The 24,152-nt window shown below is 38.0% G+C and overlaps 1 protein-coding gene across 9 annotated transcripts in view; it reads left to right on the forward strand.

The window, feature by feature from the left end:
• The window catches only part of tfec (transcription factor EC), a 47,172-nt gene that overhangs the window by 13,684 nt on the left and 9,336 nt on the right, over positions 1 to 24,152 (forward strand). For 2 of the 9 annotated variants that reach the window (XM_084407330.1, XM_084407331.1), the window contains 2 exons: positions 2,514 to 2,713; positions 23,731 to 23,964. In XM_084407330.1, the coding sequence (XP_084263456.1) occupies positions 2,514 to 2,713; positions 23,731 to 23,964 (434 nt within the window). Of the gene's footprint in view, positions 1 to 2,513; positions 2,714 to 19,949; positions 20,222 to 21,484; positions 21,537 to 22,792; positions 23,134 to 23,324; positions 23,382 to 23,730; positions 23,965 to 24,152 lie in introns of those variants that run through there. The other 7 variants (XM_084407332.1, XM_084407335.1, XM_084407336.1 and 4 more) reach the window with 7 other exon arrangements.

A 24,152-nucleotide genomic window follows, 5' to 3' on the forward strand; every position in this document is an offset into this window, starting at 1 on the left:
ACCAGCTAGCCAATGACCCATAAGCCCGAAGGGTTTTACTATACACTGTAAATCACTAGTTAAAGCTCACCAGTGTCTCGCTGACCTCATCTTCACCCTGGTGACATCCAAAAATGACCCCTTTGCAAATCAATGACACTAACAGGGAAAAGCCATGTTCATCATCAAAAACTAGAGTTTTTTTGAGGCATTTGCTTATGCAAAACTTGTCTGCATGATATGACATAATGATATGTCCTGAATGTTTTTTGCAGTTGCTGGGTGGTTGCTTACGAGCTCAAGTCAAATTAAAGTCTCAAGGTGGCTAGAGTATTTTCTTTAATGCATTTTCAATTTTAATTTTGTTTTATTGTCTACAAGACCTTAATCCTAACTCCAAAAAGATAATTTAGAAAAGTAATAGCTCACATGATTTGTATGAGAAGTTCAAGCAGAATGAGCAATGAGAAGAATTTGCTAAATAATTACTTTAGCAAGCAACACCAATTAATTCTTTACAAAAACATTTAAATCAACATATGAAAGATATGTTAAGAATGCCAAATGCAGCAGGTTGCAGTTTTGCACAACAACCCGTTTGCCAGCATGCCCCTTGCATCCCGATGAACGCCAAATATAGTGTTTTACTGTTCAGTAAATTGTAGTAAATGAAAAAATGGCTTGGGATTTCTGACCTCTGAATGTGTCAAATAGTGCCATTGCTAAAGAGTTGGAAGCCTGAAACAAAAAGCCCTGGTTTGGTATCATTACCTTCCCTCATTATAGTATTAGCTCTGTAAAATGCTCCTGTTGTTTGGGAGAAATACTTACTCTCCTCATAATGGAGAGGCTCACACACAAATAGTGGCCCAGTGTGGACACAGACCCAACTGAAGTGCAGACAGGGACGATTGTCTCAAGTAAATGAAGCTAAAAGCAGCTCTGTCCCTGGAATGCTGACAGATGGACAGAAACATTTTTTAGCCGCATTTCGGTCCATCTCTGAATCTGACTGGTGTCTAGGATCGCATATTCTACTGTTCTGCAATGCTGACAGGAAGAGAGAAATAATGAGCGAATATAGAGAGAAAGAAGGCAATTTAAAATCACTTGCACCATGCATGGAAGTAGAGAGGTGTGGGCAAAAAAAAGGAGGAAGACTTGCCAATTACGTTGTGCTCAACCTCCTGCTCCTCCATTATGGAGCTCTTTCCTTTCACAGTGCTGTCTGGCTCTCAGCGTGGCCCCTCTGATTGTGTGAGGCGTCACTGTCTCACTGATCTCTCTCTGATAGAATCAGATCCTCATGCTGCATAACTCTACACCATGCCTACATATTGTAACATATCAGATATCTGAAATTAAAAGATGTAGAAGAGTCATACAATAAGGAAGAAACATTCCTTGCATATGCAGTGTGGTCAAACATGGATGGGGAACAGCTGTAGCTTTTGAAGTGTAGCTACATCAGAGCGAGAGACAGATAGATAGATATGAGTAGACAGACAGACAGACACAGAGAGAGATATGGATGGATGAGTGGACAGACAGACGAGTAGATAGATGGACAAGATGAGTAGACATAATACAGACGAGTGGATAGACAGTAGATAGATAGACAGACAGACAGACAGACAGACAGACAGACAGACATAATGGATGGATGGATGAGTGGACAGACAGAGATAGATAGACAGACAGACGAGTGGACACAGACGAGTATACAGATTGATATAGATAGATAGATAGATGGATGAGTGGATAGACAGACAGACAGACGAGTGGACACAGACGAGTATACAGATTGATATAGATAGATGGATAGATAGATAGATAGATAGGCAGACAACAGACAGATAGATAGATAGATAGGCAGACAACAGATAGACAGACAGATAGACAGACAGACAGACAGACAGACAGACAGACAGATAGATAGAACACTTAACAGTATGATAATTATTCATATAAAACCTTAATACAAAAAAAAGAGAAGAAAATCATCACAATAATGACAGTCACACTGCAACACTAAAACATTTTTAAAGCATTTATGTCATTTTCAATACTACTTTAAAGTAGATATCACTGAAACAGGCAATTAGCCTTTTACACTAAAATCACTGATTGTGTGTGACAGCTGAACTGAGACTATATATGCAGCATGCTGCCCCTTATTATTTCAGCTCCGTTTCAGTCACCTCCTGCAACATTGACGTGAGTCTGAACAAAGACGCACTGCAACATCGGATCACAGGCTAAAAGAAAACATCCCTCAAATAAGATTTCAAATTGACCCTAGGGGACAGTACACTCAACCGGCTTAGTAAATTCATTTGAAGGCTTTTACTGATTCTGACTTCACGCGTCAGACAGATTTATTCAAGATGCAAATCAAAACAAAATGTTTTGAAAATGGCTAAAAATGAGTAATACATGTTAATTTCTAAAATGATACACTACATTAAAGTAAACGAACTGTGTAGATACAGTGAGATATCACATTTCACAGCTCTCTCGTGTTGTGTTTTCAGCGTGCAGCATTAGGAATCCAGCAATGTTCCAGTCATTCTCTGGTGTTCCAGTGGCCCCTGCAACTAATGTATCAAGCCAGCAGAACCAGTGGGCCCTGGGGCCCTCGTTCTCCACCTGTCCCTACTCCTACCACACAAACCTGAACCCGGGCCCCTACCACAGCAATCAGCCCTCAACCTGTCCTTGGACCCAATGGGAGGTATGCAAAATCTCTGACACGTTTAGTTTTTGCTTCATAGCATTTAACTGTGAAAAATAGAATATTACATTGCGTTGAATGAAATCGAATGCATCTTAACTGATATTATTCATTAAGTGGAACTGTGAGTTAAATGCATTCACAACATTTATAGGAACAAGTCTGACTTTGTGTTGACTAAGTCACTCTTTATTTTAGCGACTGGTAGTCATTAGCACACTCACAAGAGTGCTGGCAGTATCATTAGAGCTGGTTTTAATTTAGTTACATGCATCGTAACACAAATTAAAATGACCCCTTGGTGTGGAGGGGGGCAAAAACTCGCACATGATCTAAAAAAGAGAGAGAAAGAAAGTCAGCGTGTCTGTGAATGTCACTATTCTACTACTATTTTCATTAGATTATAATTTCATTTTATTTTATTAAAATAAGACTGATTCATTTTAGGTTTAAGTATGTATTAAAATGTATAAGAATATATTTCAAAGAAATGGACATTGACAGGGTCACATTCAGTGTGCTTCAAAAATAAAACAAAAGAAAATTAAATTAAATATTTAAAGTCTTTATAAAAAATTCTTAGATGCCAGGAGAAATAATTAAGATTTTATTAGTATAAATAAAGAGGCTTTTTTATCGTTTCTGCCACATTGATACTTAACCCCATAATGTGATTATAGACGCATGCCTATGTCCGCACATTTGAGCCAGAAACCACCCAAACAGCCTTTGTGTCCCAGGACTCATTTGTCTGGAATTCCGATGCTGTGGATTTGCTGGCGGTTTTGTTTCGGAGCGTAATTCCACACTATGTGCTGACAGAACACTGTAATCACAGTAGTCACATTCGACAAGTGTTTATTTTGACTGTAAAAAGTAAAAGTTCCTGTACTGGGCTGTGAGTTTCTATATATCATTCATTCTTTTTCATTCTTAGGCATTTTCTTAATCCTTTGCAAAAAAAAGAAAAAATCTTGCTCAGAGGTGCTTTTGACCAGCATAGGAGAGCAATATAAATGGCTAAATATAAATATATGCTATATAATAGCGCAAAATACAGAGAAAGATTGAACTCATATTGAAATCTCTAACATTATCAAATCTAGGCACAGTTTGAGTAAATGTGATCTATTTATCAATCAATCAATACAACTTTGATAGGGAATTTCCATAGACATAATGATATGTGTTATGTATACCTGAACCTGAAGGGTATACACCTGAACCACACACATGTATATATGACACTCATATTATATTTGAAAAGAGATATGGCCATTGTTTAACTGTATTGTCTACACAAGCCGTTTGTCCTTGGAACCCAATAATCGGTGCTTTAATTATGTAACCCAGATGTATTATTTCTATTTATATACATATGGGGAAATCTAATAACAATAATAGTAAAAATACACATCTCATTTGTGTTTTGTGGTCATTTGTCTTTCAAATGAGTTTTGCTTAAATTGGCCAGACAGAAGAAAAACATTCACTTCATCTGCACTTTTAATACCTGTCAGGAGGAGAAAGATAAAAATCAGATTTTCAGACAGTCAGTTTTAGGGTGTGTGAAAGGGAATAGAAGAGGCTGGAGCACATCAAAGCTGCCTTGTGTTTGCTCTGGTCCACAAGAGGCCTTTCATGTGTTAAAGTGTGTGTGTGCGTCTGTGTTTTGGTGTGGATCTGTGTATTTCAAACACTGCAGCACTACCTGTGTTTGGAGGAAAGAGGCTGATCTCTTAGAAGCGTGCTGTCCCTTGAGGCTACGGCAGACGTACACACACATACTTTCACTCAAGAAGACACAGATCTATAACTGTGTATCTACACGCCTCCCCGCCTATGAGGCAGTTCGGGTAGAGCCAAGGGGTTATGGGAAGACGTATTATGGGAGACGGAGATGGGGGGGGATCCCGGCTGACTAATAAGACCAAAGCAGACTGCGAGGAAGACCACCCACCCCGTCTGGCTCAGACCCAAACTCAGTCTGACATCCTGCGGCCCACTGGACTGGCAGGAGGGAGGGCAGGTCAAGAGACGTCTAATGGGGATAGACAGTTGTAGCGTACACTGGCGCGGGTGTTCATAACAGTCCATACCTTGGACAGCACAATTAAAATGCTCTTGACGGAGCAGATATGCTTGAATGCTAACAGAATTGTGAAAGCGTTACATACACAATCTTACTCTGATGATACTGAACATGTATGGCCCTTTAAGTGGCTTAAACTGTTGTTTGATTGTGGAAATATCATAAATGGTTTAAAGTTGGCATGAAACAAAAATTGTTTCATTTTTCTAAATGAATGATATTATTGTAACCTTTTTGTTGAAAACGGTATCGTGTAAACGCCCCCTGAAATAAAACATACTGGTCATTTCGCTCGGATGTACATCCGTTGGCCGGACACTGAGATGGCTGCTGCCGAGAACCTCGTGCTCGAGTGGACTGAGCGTATGCAAGAAAAGATCTGTCCCAACTTCAGTTTAAACAGACCTAAATTCTATTGCAGGTTTAGCGATGCGTATAAAAGCATTTAGCGGTGTTGCGTCAGCTTATTCAATGTGTGCATGTGCCATTTTAAGTAGATGTTTACACCACAAAAAAGTAGCCACCTTGGCAATTGTATATTTATATATTTGCATTTTTGCATGATAGATTTACATGATAATATAACTGATACTCACTCACAGTATGAATTCTATTTTCAATCAACAAGCATTGCTAAAGCAGGGTGGGTGGAGCGCAGATCTGGAGAAACGGCTCGATGGTGTTTTTAGCCCCCAATGACTCCTTCCAGGCAGCTAACCCTAACCTCAATCTTAAACCTACCCATCCCCTCGCTGTCTGGAAGGCGCCGTTGGGGGCTAAAAACACCAAACACCGGAGAAACTGTGGCATTTCTCAACACAATCGTCAAGGATAAAAATAATGAAAGATGGAATAAAAGCAAATGAGGAAGGAAGGATGGAGACATGAACATCAAAATTTACTTGGACCCAATCATTGTGAATCAGCAGTGAGAGGAAACCGTATTAGCAGCTCTGATTATGACAAACGGCCTGTCATCAATTGCAACATAAGATGGGGTTTTTCCAGGACAGTGGAGTGACTCGTCACTGTTCTGCCTTTCTATAAAACAACTGAGTCTGATCAGAAGTACTCTTGATCAAGTACAGCATTTCCAGGGACTTTTTACAGCCCTGATGTTGCTTGGTCCTTCCGTGTCTCTTTGATCCGCCAGGGTTGTTCCCTGGTAATAAGATTCAGCGGCCTTTTAAGTTCTATATATTGTGTGTAAAAAAAACAAAACAATGTGGGATGGGAACCTGTTTATCTGTCTGAAAAAAGGAATTCAGAAGTTCAAAAGAATCTGTTTATATTATATTATAGAAAATAAAAAAATTTAATATTATTATTATTAATTGCATGAGGTTCTGATGATACACACGTGCTTTGGCGCACATAAAATGCCCGAATACCAAATGTGCTGAATAGGCCTGAAACAAGTGAACAGTCCTTTCATCACAAGCTTGATTCTTGCCTCAACAAAGATGGCAGCTGAAGTCTTGGCATGTGCAATCCCCATTAACAAGCCAGCATACTCTCCTTTATAAGATTAATGCAGTACATGTTGCAGGTGTCTGCCAAAATTCCTGTCTTATTTAAACCGCCCGGCCCATACCAGCCCTGTAATCCTATTAGGCCTAATTGAGTGAAGTCGGCAGTCTTTTTCAGTTAAACCATGTTCAGCCACTAATAGGATTCAAAGGAAAAAGGTTCAATGCATGGAATATATGCTAGTGTGGGCTTTTAGCCTTGAGCGGGACAGAGCGTTGTGCCCCGGGGCACCTGTGAGGCCTGATCTGGCCAGAGGGCTAGACAGGGGACGTAAGGAGGGAGGGGGTCTATTTAGGTGTACAGGGATTATTACAAGCAGTAAAGGTTTTACTTTTTCTTTTTAATACAATCAGACAGTATAATAAAACTCCACAATCTGTCCATCCACACTGCTGCCCTCATCTGCCAGAGCACGAAAGTGAGCAGAAGAACATTTCTTAATGAGTGAATCTGACAAAAACATTCAGATCACATTTCAAGCTCTACTGTACTGACCTACAGAAAAAAACTGTACTAAAGATTATTTAAATTAGAAAGTACATGCAACAAATGATGTATAAATAGCTATTTAATAATTATTTTGGTTCAGATTATGGCATTCACAGTGAGAAAAATCCCACTTTAGAAACAGGCTTCTGTGGAGCAATTTCTATTTTTTAGACACATACAAGATTTTTTTTTAACAATACGTTTTTAAACACAGTATCACAGTTGTCTGTTGCTCAGTGACAGATCTTGCATGTGATTTTCCACTACGTAGAATTGCTTGGATCATATTGATTAAATGGTAAAAGGCAGGAGAACTAGACTCTTCTTGTCTACAAAGATATTATCTGTCTGTCCCAACTGACCTCTGGCCTCTGATTAGTGTGAGTCCATTTCTGCGTTTGATGGGGAAACATGTATCAAACAGGGCCACTATGGCCCTTAATGTGGTGTATCACCAGGGGCCCTCGCAAAACCCCCAGGCCGACGTCTCAGAATCACTGCTCAGCCACACTGATTAGTCGCTGGCGTCTTTTGGGCAAAATAACTGAAAAGGACACAGGAGTTCCTCTCCAGTCAGGATGCACGAGTCCCTTGTGAGGGACTAGACTAAACTGAAATGAAAAAAAATGAAAATAAAAATAAAGCAGGAAAGTGGCAAGTATTAGCCATTAAGGGCAGCCAATGCTTCCTGTAGGAATTCAGATAAATGTCAATCAAGATCAGAGGGAAAACGTCATTAGCATTTCCTAATCTCATTTAGATTACTCTATCTGTCCCATTATGGAAAGTTAATCTCTAGAATAATATTTCTTTTGTTTCTTAAATCCTCTGTGATGTCAATGAGTGGGTTTCCCCACAGGTTCTAGTCCCCAACAGGCTTTTTATTTTAGTAAATATGACCTTTTCAATTAAGATGCAAGCAAACGGATTTATGTAAGAGAGAAACTAGGATGTACTGAGCGGTATGAAAGATGCCATACACGTAAACTAAAACACTAAGCGGGAACTATCCTGGAGGTGGAGTGATGAAAGATGACTTTTACAGCAATAATAAATGAGAATGCCTTCTAATATGCGTGATCAGCGGGCTCACACTGTGAAATAGTTGCAGGGCTAAGCTAAAAGACAGTGAGAATCGAAATGTGGAGGCAGCCTGGAAGTAAGGGCCTTATAAGCACCCTACGACATGAGTCAGAATGAACAATTTTATAAATGAATATGCAGCTCTTTTATTGTGATTTCTCGTGGGGACGTTTTCTCCCTGAGCTAACGTAATCCTAGTTTATCTTGTTCCATTTTGCACTGCATTTCCCGGTCAACCCCCCCATTTACTTCCCTTGCTAAGCACCTTTGCTAAGCACAAATTACAATTGTGAAACATGGCTTAGATGCTGGTTAAAAGTGGCCTTAACCCAGAGTTAAAAAGCACGCTAACCCAGGGTCAAGCATAGTGAGAAAAGCCGCTTATTGTTATTGGCCAGCGATTTGCATGTCTGGACCGCAAAACTGATTTAAAAAATAAAACTTTTCCACATAAAGAACACTTTTACTAAAGTATATACTTATGATCAAATTATTCATGTGCCCTTTATGAGGAAAGGTGTGAGAATATCTAATCCTACTGGTGCTAAGAAATTCATTTTTGTGATTTGTACATTTCCCTGCGACGATGCAGGGCTCCCATGCAAACCTGGAGATATCGTGGATATTTAAAAATTTGATTTCCAGGCCTGAAATTGTCTTGAAAATGTTTAATTAACAATGAATAAATAAGCGTTCTACTTTTCTACAGCTTAAAAATATATATAGGTTTTAGAAATTGTTCTTGAGTGGTATCAATATCCAGCATTTATGAATGGAAAACTGGAAAAGTTAGGAAACAGTAGTTATTTTACGCATCTTATTTGATTGTAAAAAAAAAAATAAGTCTAAATATCTAAATCAAGATGCATTTATGTCTTGTTTTCCGGGGGATTAATCAAAATTAAGTGAGTTTTTGCTTAAAACATGCAAAATTATCTGTCCATGGGGTAAGAAAAATAATCTTAATTCAAACAGAAACCAGATTATTTTTCTTACCCCATGGACAGATAATTTTGCTTGTTTTAAGCAAAAACTCACTTCATTTGGGTTTATTTCCCCAGAAAACAAGACATAATATCTTTTGTATTATCTTTGAATTTTTTTTTGATATTTTTACTGGACACAAGACAAAAACACTAAGTTAGAAAATAATTTTTTGCAGTGTATAATAGACAAGTAAATTAACAATATATATAAATCCTACAAAACAAGAAATATTAAATGTTGGCAAATGAATACTATAGTTATTACAATGTCGCCCCCAAACACCAATTTTTGCCATGCATATTTAGTAATATTTTATGTTTCATAGTGCTGGAAAAGATAAAAACAAAAAAAGTATACATACATACATAATACATACACTCTGCGCCAAACACACACACACACACACACACACACACACACACACACACACACACACACACACACACACACACTCTCTCTCTCAGTAGGTTATGGGTTGGAATACAGTTTGTAAAATAAAGCTCTCCATGTGTCGCCAACACTGAACTATTAGTTACTCTAGTTGACCTAACAATCTCCCAACCAGTCCAAGACCCCCCAACTCTTTTAAGATTTTAAGATGATGAATTACAAAAGAAGGGACAGAAAGAGAGGCTGAACAAGAAAGAAAGAAAGAAAGAAAGAAAGAAAAAAAAAATCAAAGAATTGGATTAATTGGCATAATGCAAGGTGGCTGAGCACAGCTAGAGAGAGTGTCAGCTTTTGGAGAATCACTGCCATTCTTAAAGCTGAACCGTCTGCACAATTAGCCAGTCGAACTTTGACCCCAAGCAAAATAATTAATGAAAAACAGAGGATGAAGACAAAATGTGCAGATCCATTTGAGTGAGTGAGGGAGAATAATACATCAAAGAGCATCAGTAATTGGCCCTGTGGCTTTCATTCCTTGCCCCATTTCTTTCAATTCATTGACTCAAAATAATGGGTTCAGGTTCATTATCAACAGGTCGTAAGCTTAGGAGTGCTAAACGGGCTTGGGGTGTGTGTCGAGGGCTTAGTGGGACCCGTAGATGAGTCTACACAAGTAAATGCATGATATTGTTGTGCCATAGAGAGCAACAGTTTGGCTTTTGAGAGCGATACCACTCATAAAATCAAAATGCTGGAATATAACTGGTACGGTCAGGTAAGTCAGTTGAGCATTTAATGTTTTGCATTCTAGATCTTGAAATAGTTAATCTGATTGAGCTATTGCTTCAATGCTGGTTTGTCCTGCCATAAAATGTATTATTTTGGAGGGAGTGCAAATATGCAAACTTCAAGGAACAACTGCTTTAAATGCTTTAAAATCTGTCCTATTGCATCAAATTAATCTGTAGTGAAAAATCACATTACAAACTAGGTGTATAATGAAAAACATATATAATGTGTCAATGTTATGCTACATTTGTCAAAGTAAATTCAATCTGGCTAATTTAATTCACATAATTGTATCATTGGTGTTGCGTGTGTTATAATAATTGTTCATTTTACGCTTCATATTTTCAGCTAACAGTCTTCTAAAGCGTCTTAGACTGGAAACCAGCCATAACATCACAGTCTTGATATGGAAATTAATCTAAAAAATGCAAATTTGGCTACTTGGGTAATGGAATTTTATATATTGGCCAAATAAACACAAACAAACAAAAAAACAAATACTTCAATAATGAATTAATTTCTATTCATTCTCTTATAGCGACATGCAACGCGTCCAAACATGCATCTATAAAATATGACATTAATGTCCAAAAAACTTAACTAACCTTAAATGAATGACAAGGTTCCGTCAACATCTACGGATGAGAACAGTAAAACATTTTTGAGCAGAGAAAACTTATTTCTAGCTTGCATGCTGTAGATCCCTTGTTAAAGTGTGTGTCTGTATGTAAACAAAAGCATGTGCGTTTACAGTGGTGCTTTTCATTGCTTTGTTGTGGCACAGAATGTCACGACTCGCGATCTGTCCTTGCGTATCGCATGCGATTAGCTCTGCTCACGCACACTCAATTGCCGCCATCTAAATGTTCAAGTTACCAGCACGTGATGAGGGAAAATTCCTTAAAACAGTTCATCACAAACCTAACATGCTCAGACGGATGCCCTCCACCCCACTCCCCTCTCTGAAGCTGCTCGTACCCCCAGCGCGGTTCGGACTGCTAGAGGATTGACTTTGGTGGTTTTCCCATACCTGGGTGTGCCATATCAGGCACTTAATAACCTAATAGGTCTTAAAGTCAGACTTTTGGTTTGAGCAGCACCCTGCAGTGATGAAAAGAGAAGCATCGTCTCACGTTAACGTCACCCACGTACTCAGCTGAGAGGGAAACGAGATGAGAAAAAAAAAAGCGAAAGCTCCACAAGAATGTGGGATTCCGTTCAACGGAGTGTGTTGTTGTTCGTCAGTGTGGTGGCGTGGTTAGAAAGATTCATTTTCGCCATTTGACAGCCATCACACTGGTTTATAGGAATTTAAAAGACTTCTGGGGATGTGAAAATTCTGGCTGACAACTTCAAAAAGGAGAAAGAAATTCGGAAGGAACTGTTCCTCAGTTCAAATGACTCAGCGTTTATAAATCTTGATTGATATCAGCACTCTTATTATATATTAATGTTATTGGTTGAAAACTGATGAAATATGTACTTTTCCCAAAAGTTATTAAACACTTACTATATTGGTGACACTTAACAAAAAGGTTACATTTGTTAACATTAGTTAACTACATTAGTTATCACAAACTAACAATGAACAATACTTCTACAGCATTTGCTAATCTTAGTTAACATTCATCTCAGAATTTACTAATCCATTTTTAAAGGGTCAAAAGTTTGTTGCATTATTTTGATTCTGATTTTAGACATTAGACATTGTTCTTGGTGAGTGAAATCCTTATCCAGTAATTATGAAATGGAAAACAGGAATAGTTATAAATCAGTTGGTATATTATTTGATTGTTTTAAAATGATTTTTTTTGTTGTTTTTGTTGTAAATAAACATCTCAAGAATTTCTGGGCAGAGTATGATATGAGTATGATGAGTATGTCCCCTGTCTTCGATATTCAATTAAATATTGTGACTATACCTAACTGTAGTAAATTAAAAATATTCCTATAAAATATGAAATATTTATATGAAAGTCGTAAAATCGCAATCAAGAGACAATTATGAGAAATAGTAACACAATTGTGAGATATAAAGCCACAATTTTAGGAAATAAAGTTGCAATGGTAAGATATAAAGTCATAATGTGAAATTGTGAGATACAAGGTCATAATTGTGAAATATAAAATTGCAATCATAAGAAATAAAGTCAAAAGTCAATTTGTTTTATTTAATTAATGTAATTAGTTTAAATCATTTTTGTTGCAATTACGTTGCAATTGTGACAAAGCCACAAAATGTGAAAGAGAAATAACTGAGTTATAAATTATATTCTGCTATTTTAATGGTATATTGTCTAGGTCTCCTACAATAGGTTCACATGCACCAATGGTCAAAAAACATAAATATGGTCTCATAATATACATTGCAGCATCACCTAATTTCTCAATTTGAAAATGGTTAGTTCAAAGATTCAGTCTCTCTAAACCCCTCTTTTCCAAGAGCCTACTCTGCTCTGATTGGTCAGATGGTCCAGTCTCTGTTGTGATTGGTTTGCAGCACAGAAAACAGCATCTCCTACACAAGTCGACAACACGACCCAAACTCTTCCAGTCTCAGCTACAGCTGCAGTGTTTGAGGGCAGGTCAAAGTAAACGTTGTTTGTGGGCGGCCAATGAAGATCATAAACTGGCATTATGCAAATTTGTTAGATTGTTACGTATAGGTATGTATAACAGGAAGTGAGACTGGAATTGCTGACGACTCATTTTGGGCAGTTCAGAATCGATTCTTTTCGGAGACAATAACTTTATTTGTTGTGCACTTTGATCTTTACATTTTTGCTGACCTTTTACATTCACAAACAGCCATATTTCACAATGCCTCATGGCAATTTTCGAAAAAGCATAATAGGGACACTAAGTCATAATGTGACATACAAAAAAAAAAACGTAATCGCTACGAAAAAGTCACTTTTTTTTTTTTTTTTTTTACAGTTGAAGCAGAAATGGACTTCTACATAAATGTGTATGAATTTCATTGCTTTAGAAAACAAAATATCAAAACTAGTGTTTCTGATTGCTAAATAAAAAGAAGACAAGTTGGTTATTCTGAGTAAAGCTCTTGCAATATTCATTTGCAGATGCCACTTGGTTTGATGTTTTGTTATCTAATGCAGTGACATTCAGTGGCCACATTATGCACCTGTTGTGTATGTAGTAATAAACCTCTCTCTTGCGGTGTCAGCCATGTTGTACGTGATTAACTTCCCAAAATACCTCATCTGATATGCCACAAATCAGAGGTGAGAGTAGAAGGGTCCGTCCAGAAGATCAGATCTGTTTCAGCCAGACGGACAAGGCCTTTTATTCAATCCTGAACATGAGAGGCCGCCACACTGGTCACTTTGTACTAGCGTCTGTTCTTCTACTCCACGATCAAATTCAACTCAGGCTGTGCTGATTAATCAATTTGGGCCGGGAGAGTGTGGAGAGTTCGGTCTGTGGAAGGAAATTACAATGATCCAATTTAAATCACAAAATCAGTGTATTCATCTTAAAAGAAATGTCTGGGTATTACAATTCATTTGATTAGGTCGTAATAGAGAAGAGGTCTGAAATATGAAAAGTTCACCCCCTCTTTTATAGCACTGTTGATGAGCTGATATTTATAGGGTTTGTGAATAAACCTTTGTTTTGTACAGCCAAGTAATGTGATAACATGCATTTCACTCAATATAACAAAGTTTGAGAACAGTTCAATGATGTCTTGAGAAATGACACTGAAATCAAACATGAATGCTGAAACATTGAGCATAGATATAAACAATCTTTGTGTGTGCGAGTATAAGATTTGTGTGTCTCACTGTGTCAGTGTAATGACTGAAGGCTTTTACACTGTATTTGAGACGACCATGACTGCTTTAACGTGTCACGCATGTTACGGCACAATCAGACACACTTGTGCCTCTGTGTATGTCCACAAATGCACATGGACGCTGTGTAGATTCTCCACAGACACATCACACACACACACACACACACACACACACACATACACGACGCTGACTTGAAGAGAACGTGGACACAAGCGTTTCTTTGTCATCCTTCAAACTGCGCATTATTAGTTCGGGTAAGGTCAAAGTTGATCTAATTTTCTGCTTAGTCTTCATTAAACAGCTATTGCATTATTTCATTTTACACAATTAGATTTAGTCCGTAATGAATATATCTCAAGCTAAAGCTTTTGAACAGAGCTTTGCAAATTTAGCTCACAAATGCACTTTATGTGCTCTTGGAAGAAAAAAAAAAAGGTTGTAAAGTTCAATATATTTTACTCTGGACCATAGGCCATACTATCACTCACATTATAAACTCAACTTTCAGGATAAAGAGAGCAATTGTGCAGATATCTGGAGTGACAACCCATTCAACTTTTGATACTCCCTTAAACTTGCACTCATAAATAAGAGTTTAGATGCTTAATGTACATTCTTCCAATCAGATAAGGCAAGAGTCTGTGTTTAAAGGCCAAATTGAATTCCCCGTTTCAATCTTTCATGACATTTGAAGTAAAGTGGATTGATTGTGTTCAGCTATTTTACAACAGAAAGCTGAGACAATGACATGAGGGCTTGAGTACTCAAAATAAAACCGTATAGTTTGAAATTAAGGAGTCTGTAATATGTTATATGACTGTACATTAATATAGACAGTGGTGCTTGTTATTACTATTCCTCAGACTTAGTGTGAGCGATTTGAACAAACCCATAAGCCTAAACTTTAGCATGTAACTCATCCCTCAACCATGAATGATATCTAGTTAGTTTGTTGGGTAAAGGTATGCTTTTCAAAGCAATCAAACTTGAAACAGGTGAGAAAATATCTCAAAGGCTTAAATTGAAAAAAGGGACCCGATAGATTTGAGAATGGGCTCTTTCAACTTGGGCCAGTAAGAAACAATCCAGAAGACCATAGCAAACACTACTTTTTTAAAATGCTCAAAACGCCTCAGAAACCGCAGAGCAACACCCTAGCATTGTGATTGTGATGCATTTTCTGTCAAAGGTTTGGGGTCTGTAAGATTTTTACAAATATTTCTTATTATCAATCAATGTTGAAAACATTTGTGCTGCTTAACATTTTTGTGGAAACCATGGTAATTTTCTTTGATGCACAGAAAGTTCAAAAGAACAGCATTTATTTGAAATAGAAATCTTGGTGACTCTTGACTTTAAGGTGACGTAGTTACATTGCACTTACTCTAAGTACTGAGTAATATTAATTCAGTACATGTACTTATAGAGTTACGGTTAGGGTTAGTTATTACTATAGTAAGTAACTTTGTCACCTTAAAAATAAAGTGTTACCGAAATCTTTTGTAACATTATAAAAAGTATTTACTGTGACATTTTGATCAATTTAATGTGTTGCTAAATAAAATGATGAATTTCCTTAATCTTACTGACTTACTGACTTTTGAACGGTAGTGATACCGTAACTTCTTTATGTTTGCTACGTTTGTGTGCAACAGAATGTGTATTGTATCCTCAAATGTTCCTTACCCCAGCTTACCTCACTAAGACATACCATGAAATTAACTTACGATCTGTCGTTACAACACAACTCTGCACTGCCAAAAATAAATCCATGTAGGTGATTCAAACCAGTGATTAGCCCAAACCCAGATAAAGAAGGCCTTTCAAAACCACAGCTTACCCATAAGCCCTTGTTCTGAGAGTGCTGGGTCCTTTTTGTGAGTCTGGTGTGTGGAGGGAAGTCATGTGATGTGGTTTGGTCATTTTGTGATTTTTAAGGGGATCAGTGCAAAGCGGGGTGCCGAGTTAGAAGATCATGGGAAACGGTTAGATGCTTCTGAAAAGTCGTTTGCTCCTCCAGATATTGTGGATAAATTTCCCAATGAAAGCAGTTTATTGATCGGATTCACTATGCGTTGTTTGAAGCGGATAGCCTGTATTTGAATAGAGAGGAATGTGTTTTACTGTTGCTTTTTGTTTTGGCTCTTCAATTAAATCTGTCCGCGCACAGGAACTGTGGGTCTGAATGGGACGGGGTTGAGTGAATTCCTCTCAGGTGTGCCTGTGAACGGCTTGCCTTGTCGGCCCTGATGGAGTGGAGGCTAATTGATTTACATCGAAAATCGCATTAGACGTAATCACATCTTTTCTGGGGAAACCAAGTTTCTATTCAGCCCACTCTTTAAACGCACAAACCTATTAGCAACCTATGAAGCTGTTTAAGTAACATTGCAGACGATTAACATTTGTTAACTATGAAAGCTTGTTTCTTCCTCGGAATAGAGTTTATATCTCACAGTTCCAAGTTTATATCTTGCAAATCTGAATTTATATCTAAAACTCAGAATTGACAAGCTTTCAGAGTTACCAAATGCAATGACATTCAAACATTTTTAAGCGAGACTTACCAGTCCAAATACTTTGTTTTTAATATAAAAATCAAAACTATTGTAAGCATCGTTACAAGGCCCTGCATACTAAAAGACACGTTACGTTTGCCATGAAAAGTTTAAAATTCAGATTTTCTTTCCTCACAATTCCACGTTTATATCTTGAGTTTATAAGATATAAACTTGGAATTGTGAGGAGAAAAAAAAGTCAGAATTGCAAGATATAAACTTTATCGCGAAAAATTAAGTAAAGAATTAAAGTAAGAATTGATTGTACATTTCACAATTCTGACTTTTTTCATGCAGTTCTTGCAATTTAGATATAAACTCAGAATTCCGAGATATAAGCTTGTGCAGATTCTAAATTATATAATAAAATATAAGATTGTGAATTATAAACCCGGGATTGCGAGGAAAAAAAGTGTGAATTATAAATTTGGAATTGCGAGGAAAAAAGTCAGAATTGCAAGATATAGGGCCCTATCTTGCACCCAGCGCAATTGACTTTGTACACCGACGCATGTTTCATTCCTATTTTGCACCCGCGCAAAGCGCGCTTTTCCCTCCACAGAAGCACGTCGCTAAACTAGGGAATGAACTTGCGCTCCCTGGGCGGTTCAGCGCAAAAAAAGGAGGCGTGTTCCGGCGCAAACGTTCCCTGGTGCTATTTTACTGTTCCATAAAACAATTGCGCCACTGGCCAGAAAAAACCTAGTCTAAAGTCAGTGGCGCGTTGCGCGTTGTTCATTATGCTATTTTAAGGGCGCATGCTTGACCATAATGTATAGAGTGCACAACGCTCATACACTGTGATTCTCTAATCTACACAGAAGCAGCAGTTTTCATTTTTGCAAATCATATTATTACAAACGATAGATAGATAGATAGATAGATAGATAGATAGATAGATAGATAGATAGATAGATAGACAATTTATTATAAATATAATAATTTATTATAAAAGCATACATCTAGCTTACACATTTACCCACATTATTATATGCCTGTTTAACCGAAGCTAATTTGGGTGTGTTTCTCCCATCCCCAATGTCACTTCTCTCTCTTTTACGGCCGTGACGAGAGCGTTGGTCTCCTCGGCTGTGAACCCCTCTTGACGCGCGCCTGGCAAATCCGCCGTTATAATAGCAATACGCCAAGGAAAAAGTGCGTCTGCTCTTAAAGGGAATGTGAGATGACGCTCTGATTGGTTTATTTCACGTTACGCCCAAACCACACCTATGAATAATGAAGCTACTTCAGACCAACCCCTTTTAGATTTGCGCCAGGCGCAAGAGTCATTTATCCCGCCGGGAAAATAGCAACAGCGCCGAGACCCGCCCACAAAGTTACTTGCGCTTTGCGCTTTGACACTTGCGTTTCAGATCGTTAAAATAGGGCCCATAAACTCGAGTTTATATCATCTTGCAATTCTGACTTTTTTTCTCGGAACTGTAAGACATAAACTCGCTATTGTGAGTTATAAAGTCTGAATTGCGAGATATAAACTCCCAATTCAGAGAAACAAAAAGTTTGTATTATTTTTTTATTATTCTATTCCGTGGCAAAAACAAGCTTCCATAGGTAACAAAATAACAAACCTTCTGGTATTGATTTTAAAGAATAATAATAAAGAATAATTGCACAGGTACATTTGAAATAAAATAGAATAAAATAAAACATTTACATTTTTGGGGTCACTTTATCATACAATGAAAGTGAATCCAAGTAAACGTCATATATAAATGTACTATTTTCACATTCCATATTTCTTGTTGATAAACTGGGTTGAAGCACTGAGCTCAGGGAGGACAGTTTGGCACTCCTATCATACAGTTAAAATGAGTGTAATATTTAATTTATATATGAATCATTAAAGTCTTCTGGTTATTATGCATTCCTTTTCTACTTGGATAAAACAGCTCTCAGATGTGTGAGCTGGACTTTGAAGTCTTGTCTCAGAAGCGGCCCAACTCTTACAGGAAGTAGCTCATGTTTTATACATACTGTATGTGGGACTAACAAAGGTGAGAATTCAGACCGGGCCCAGAGAAAAACATGGAAAAATGGCCAACCAGGATTTTGGGTTAGAGGTAAATATACAAACACATACAGAAACTCTAGAAAACACACACACACACGTTTCCATGTTTTATGGGGATTTTTTATAGACGTAATGATTTTTATACTGTACAAACTGTATATTCGATCCCCCTACACTAACCCTACCCCTAAAGCTACCCATCACAGAAAACTTTTTAAGTCATTTTTAAAACACTTCATTTAGTATGATTTATAAGCTGTTTTCCTCATGGGGACCAAAAAAATTTCCCCATGAGGTCAAATTGGTCCCCATAACATAGGGAATACCAGGCGCAGGCACGCACGCACGCACGTACACACACACACAGGTTCAATGGCACTTTAGTCAATTACTAGAAACTTTCCTTTGCATTTCCTTTAAAACAGGAAACAAGGCAACAAAAGGATGCTGATACACACATCCTGTCTACTCTGCAATGATTTCAATCATTTCCAAAGCATCTTCTCACTGTTCTCATGCCATAAATCATCATTTGAGATACTAGTTTTATAATGACCTCAGTTTTCCTGCTCAGTTTATATTATGCAGCACTGAAAAGCGACTATTCCTAAATGCGACTTTATTTTGCTCAATTGTGATTTTATATTTAGCAATATCACTTAATATCTCACAAATGCGACTTCATTTATCATAATTGTGACTTTATATCACTTTGTGACTTTAAACATCACGATTTTTAAATATCGCAAACTTAGCTCTCTCAACAGTGAAATTCTCAAAATTGCAAATTTTTGTCTCCCAATTGCAAATTTGTGACTTCATCTCTCACAATCACAACTATGACTTTATTTCTTGTTTTAAACATGCTCTTTTTTTACTCTGAGGTGGAAACAGACTTCCATAAATTCCTCATCTGTTTGACTTGGTGGATCAAACTAGCAGTAAGTCAGACTTGTAGTGTTTCTACAGAGAAACACAAACAACACTGCAGACTGTGGGGAAAATAATCTCCATAGTGCAATATAAAAACTGCCCTGGAAGACAAAATTGAATGGAAAACAGTCAAAACATGTAGTCATTTTAGTCCGAGAGGCTTCAGTACGCAGCACTATGCACTTTTTGGCCTTGAGTGTACTTGTTGGTTCTCAAAGTGAATGTGTGTGCACTACACTACTTACAAGTGCACATGCAAGCGTATGTGTCTGCAGTAACATTTCGTTTGATTAATTTTTATGTACGTTGTGTGTGTGTGTGTGTGAGTGAGTGTTAAAGAGATGACCTATCAGGGGAATGTGCTGAGTAAGGCTGTAAAAAGGGTCAGACAGGAAGGACCAAGAACAAAATAACGCTCCGAGTCTCTAGCACCTGAAATTCTGCCTCTGTCAGGCCTTTGGGTGACCACTAGATCCCGTACAGAGGAAGCTGAGAAAGCTGTGTCATGCCTTCCTCTCCAGGCCCGTGTTTCTGCACACACAGCTCAGGAAAGCCACACACACACACACACACACACACATATGCTCAGTTATCCTTCTGCTTTCCTAGCCTTGTTGCGTTTACACTGGACTGAGAGATTGCAACTCCTCTTGGCTTGCGGTTTAAGGGCAAAGACTGCAGGCCGTTTGTGCGTGTTGTTTGCGTGACTCCTGCTGAGTCTGACCTACTGTGAAGGCCTTCTTGTGGACCATGAGCCGCTGCTGTGTGGTTCAAGTCATCTCTCTCACTGAGATCCAACTGCTGCCGGTATGTAGCTGCAAAAGCGATGAGGGATGAGAGCTGCATGAGTTCAAATGCTGTTTGTGAGTCTTTGAGTGCAATGTTCTTTAATGGCTGCTTGGAATTGTTTAATGGAAAACTGTGAGTTTAGATTGAGCTTCAGTTACTCTGAGTCCATAAAAGTGCTGGTTTGAAGAGATTGCTTCCTGTTGCTCAACTGGTAAAGTACACTATGGTACTCGAGGTTATGGGTTCGATTCCCAGGGAAAACACAATGAAAAAAATTATACCTTGGATGCACCATAAGTCACTTAGGATAAAAGTGTTTGTCAAATGCATAAATATACATTGAATATCTATTTGGGTTGGACCCTTGGTTAAATGGACAGAGATGATACAATCAAACAGATTTATGGCTCTAGCAAAATGTTTACATAGCTGTGATACTTTTAAAGAGAGTTGAATGACAGAAGTAGGATAAAAAAAGAAAGAAAACACACACACACACACACACACACACACACATTAAGTGGCTGTAAAGCACACATTGTTCCCAAAAAGTATTTGGACTCTTAAGTCCTCAAAAATGACAAAATGTTAAAAAAGAAATATTATAAGCATGTATCGCATTTTATATTTTAATAGTAAAAATAATATACAAATATATTTTCATATTAGAAACCTATATTTCTATACAATAAATCATGCTTGGTTTGATGGTTTACATTTTGCATTTTTGAGTGTGGCTAAATTGTTTAAATATGTTTATTGCTGCTGTGCAAAGAAATATCAAGAACATGCTGTCAAATTCAAGAGAAGGAACAACACCTGATGTGAATGGATTCCGTTCTTTTGGTGTGTTGTGTGTGTGTGTGTGTGTGTGTGTGTGTGTGTGTGTGTAAGAAGTTTTACTTTCTCTTCCCCTCAGAAACTTTTGTGGTCTAACAGCATTGATTCTTAAGAGGAATATTCAGTATAGCACAACTGATGTCTTCAGAAACAAAACAAAACAAAAGAGTATCTCTGACTCACATCTGTCAAAATAAAGGCATATCCTTTAGATTTATATTGAAGTGATTTAACTTCTTTACCCATTCCAACTCAATATAATGCCTGACCTTTTGGCCATGAAAGGTTTTGTCCATGATTTCTAAAGCCGGTAAAAAATTGCCCCCCTCCCCAGTGTTTCAAAACTCAGATTTTTCTGAAGTGAAACCAGAACTTGACTAATGCTGAAACAAAATTATGCAACATCAACACTAGCACAATAGATTATATCTCATCATTCCAGACACACTTACAGGGTTTCTAGGCAAGATGCACACTTAAAGACCAAATCAAGGTAAAGGAAATGTTTTTGTTATTATATATATGTTATGTTATATTATTATATTATATGTTATGTTTAATTCTAATAGTTCTATTTAATAAAGTTATTTAAAGGAGTACACATTACTATTGTAGACAATAGAAACATACATCAAAATATAAACTATCAAAAGTGTAAAAAAATAAGTTTATTAACTTTATGAAGCACGCAAATCTCAACTGTATCATTGATAATTTAGTGTAAGATCAGCTCATAATCTGCATGCTGAATGTTTAGTTGATGAGTGTGTAATGTTGTTTTAAATATGCCATCTAATGCATCTTCACATATAGGGCTTCCATTGTCTACACTTTATTTGTGAACGAAATCACTACGACTTCAAACACATTACTGGCTTTGATTAGTTAATAGTCTTGTATCCTGCATTCACAAGAGAAAGGGGAGATGTAAGTCAAGGACGTGGCCCTTTAACACAACTATAACCCTTCCCTTCCCCACTGCAGAGATGAGCTCTGAGACACAATGGCTTCTTTCACCTTTGCCTGGGATAAGAGAGAAGTTAGACTCTTAGGTCTTTTTGAAGCCAAATCTAGTGTGTGTAATGAAAAGAGCTTTGCAATGGCTGATAAACAGAGACAGACCTCTGGTGAACTGTTGAATATGCAGTCAGAGGGGCATAGAAGATCCGATTTGGTCCTCGGATTCATCCTTTAAGGGCTTAAATAACTATTTCAGTGCGTATGGGATAATATTTTCTATTTAAGATTTCCATTGAAGGGCAATACAGCCGAACTTCCAACAATGTTTCTGACTCAACTAGCATGAGTCTTAAATGCCTCTTTTGTTATTGCAAACAGACGTTTTGATCAAATTAAACATAACTTTCGCTCACACAATTGAGTATCTTTAGTCAACGGTCAGTAAAAGTTCAGTTTTGGATTTTTCCGAAAATACTTTGACCGCCATAAAAGTAACTCAACAGTTGTGCTTTTGTGAGCGTAGACAACATAATAATGACTGCTAGGGGTCGCCTCCATCACCCCGAATGAATGCTTCCCTCCTATATTTAGCTTTACGATATGTTATAGACTAAAATTAGGGGAGCCGCCGGGTTCAAGACAGTTAGTTTTTGAAAACAGATACAAGACAATGTTGTCTAGTGGGTCTGGTCCAGAGATGGGCCTCTGGGTCATTTGGAAACCACACACAACAAGCAGTAATTGTCTCGGACCCCCTGAAGCAGAAGTGGTAGAAGGGGGAAGTCTGGGATTGGCTGCTTCACGCAAACAAAACTGGGCGGTCTCACCGAATTAGCCATATAGGCAAAAGACCTCGACCCTGCAGTGATCAAACCTGTCAGATCAGAAATCTCTCCTCTTGAGGTGACTACTACGACCTGCGATAAAAAGGAAAGGCCTGGTCTTTAAACTAATTAGGTCACGGAGTTCCTCCTGCTTGGTTATAAAGACCGGACAGGAACAAGAGGGGACAGTCACTTGCCTGGGATCCTACCTTAGCGTTCCTCCGTGTGGAAGTACAGGGATTGAGAATGCCACATTTAACTGACTGTAGTTTCTACAAGATGAGAGACGGAGCTCGAGTTTCCAACGTAAGGACCCGCTATGTTCTGCTTTGACTTGTTTTGCGCAAGATAAGGGCCGTTTTGGTGCTTGGTTAAAGGGTAGTTCACCCAGAAATGAAAGCGCTGTCATCATTTACTCACCCTCCTTGTGTCATTTCAGACCTGTAGGACTTTCTTTCTTCTGTGGAACAACTGAAAAAAACTGTTTTTGTCCATAGGATGAAACTCAGTGGGGTCTTCCACAGAAGAAACAAGTCATACATGACAATATGAGGGTGAGTAAATGATGACAGCATTTAAATTTCTATGTGAACTATCCCTTTCAGAATTTTGGTTTGGTTTTTTGGCTGTGGTTGGATTGCAGTGATTAAGTCACTTTTGGGGACGTTTTAAGCAGGCAACTGAGATTACATTGAGACTTGCGATGTTGGGCTTAATATATGCTTAATTGAAGGAAATAATTGGAAGATATTTTGCATATCTTGAATACGGTAAGGTGGTTTTGGTTGTGCAGATGCTTAATGTTGGAAAACAAGTTAAATGAAAGAGATGGAAGTACAAGGACATACTTTGTGGACAAATTACTAAGCTAAAAAAAAGCATTTTTTTCTCTTCTTTTTGAAGGTTCAAAGTCATCTGGAGAACTCCAAGTATCACCTCCACCAGACCCAGGCCCAGCAGGTCAAACAGTACCTAACTTTGGGCAGCAAACTTGCTAGCCAGGCCCATCCTCACCCGGGCCAGGCCCTGGGCACGGTGCCCGTCATGCGCAACGGACACATGCCACCCATGAGCGACAGCAGCACGCCAGGAAGCCCCGTCACCTTGCTCACACTGGCCAACAATCACGACAGCGAGGTGAGTACTTCCTGTGATCTCATCTCTCTGAGTGTTTGTACTCATCAATAACTTTAAACACTCAGCTCTGATCATGTTGACAATTAAAGGATGGGTCGGCTGCTCTGATAAGTGGTGCTTCATCCTCACAGTCGTCTTTCAGAGATGATGAATCATCTGTTATTGGATTAGTGGCCCAGTTTATTCAC

Source organism: Rutilus rutilus (assembly GCF_951802725.1).
Source record: "Rutilus rutilus genome assembly, chromosome: 4".
NCBI classification, from domain to species: Eukaryota; Metazoa; Chordata; class Actinopteri; order Cypriniformes; family Leuciscidae; genus Rutilus; species Rutilus rutilus.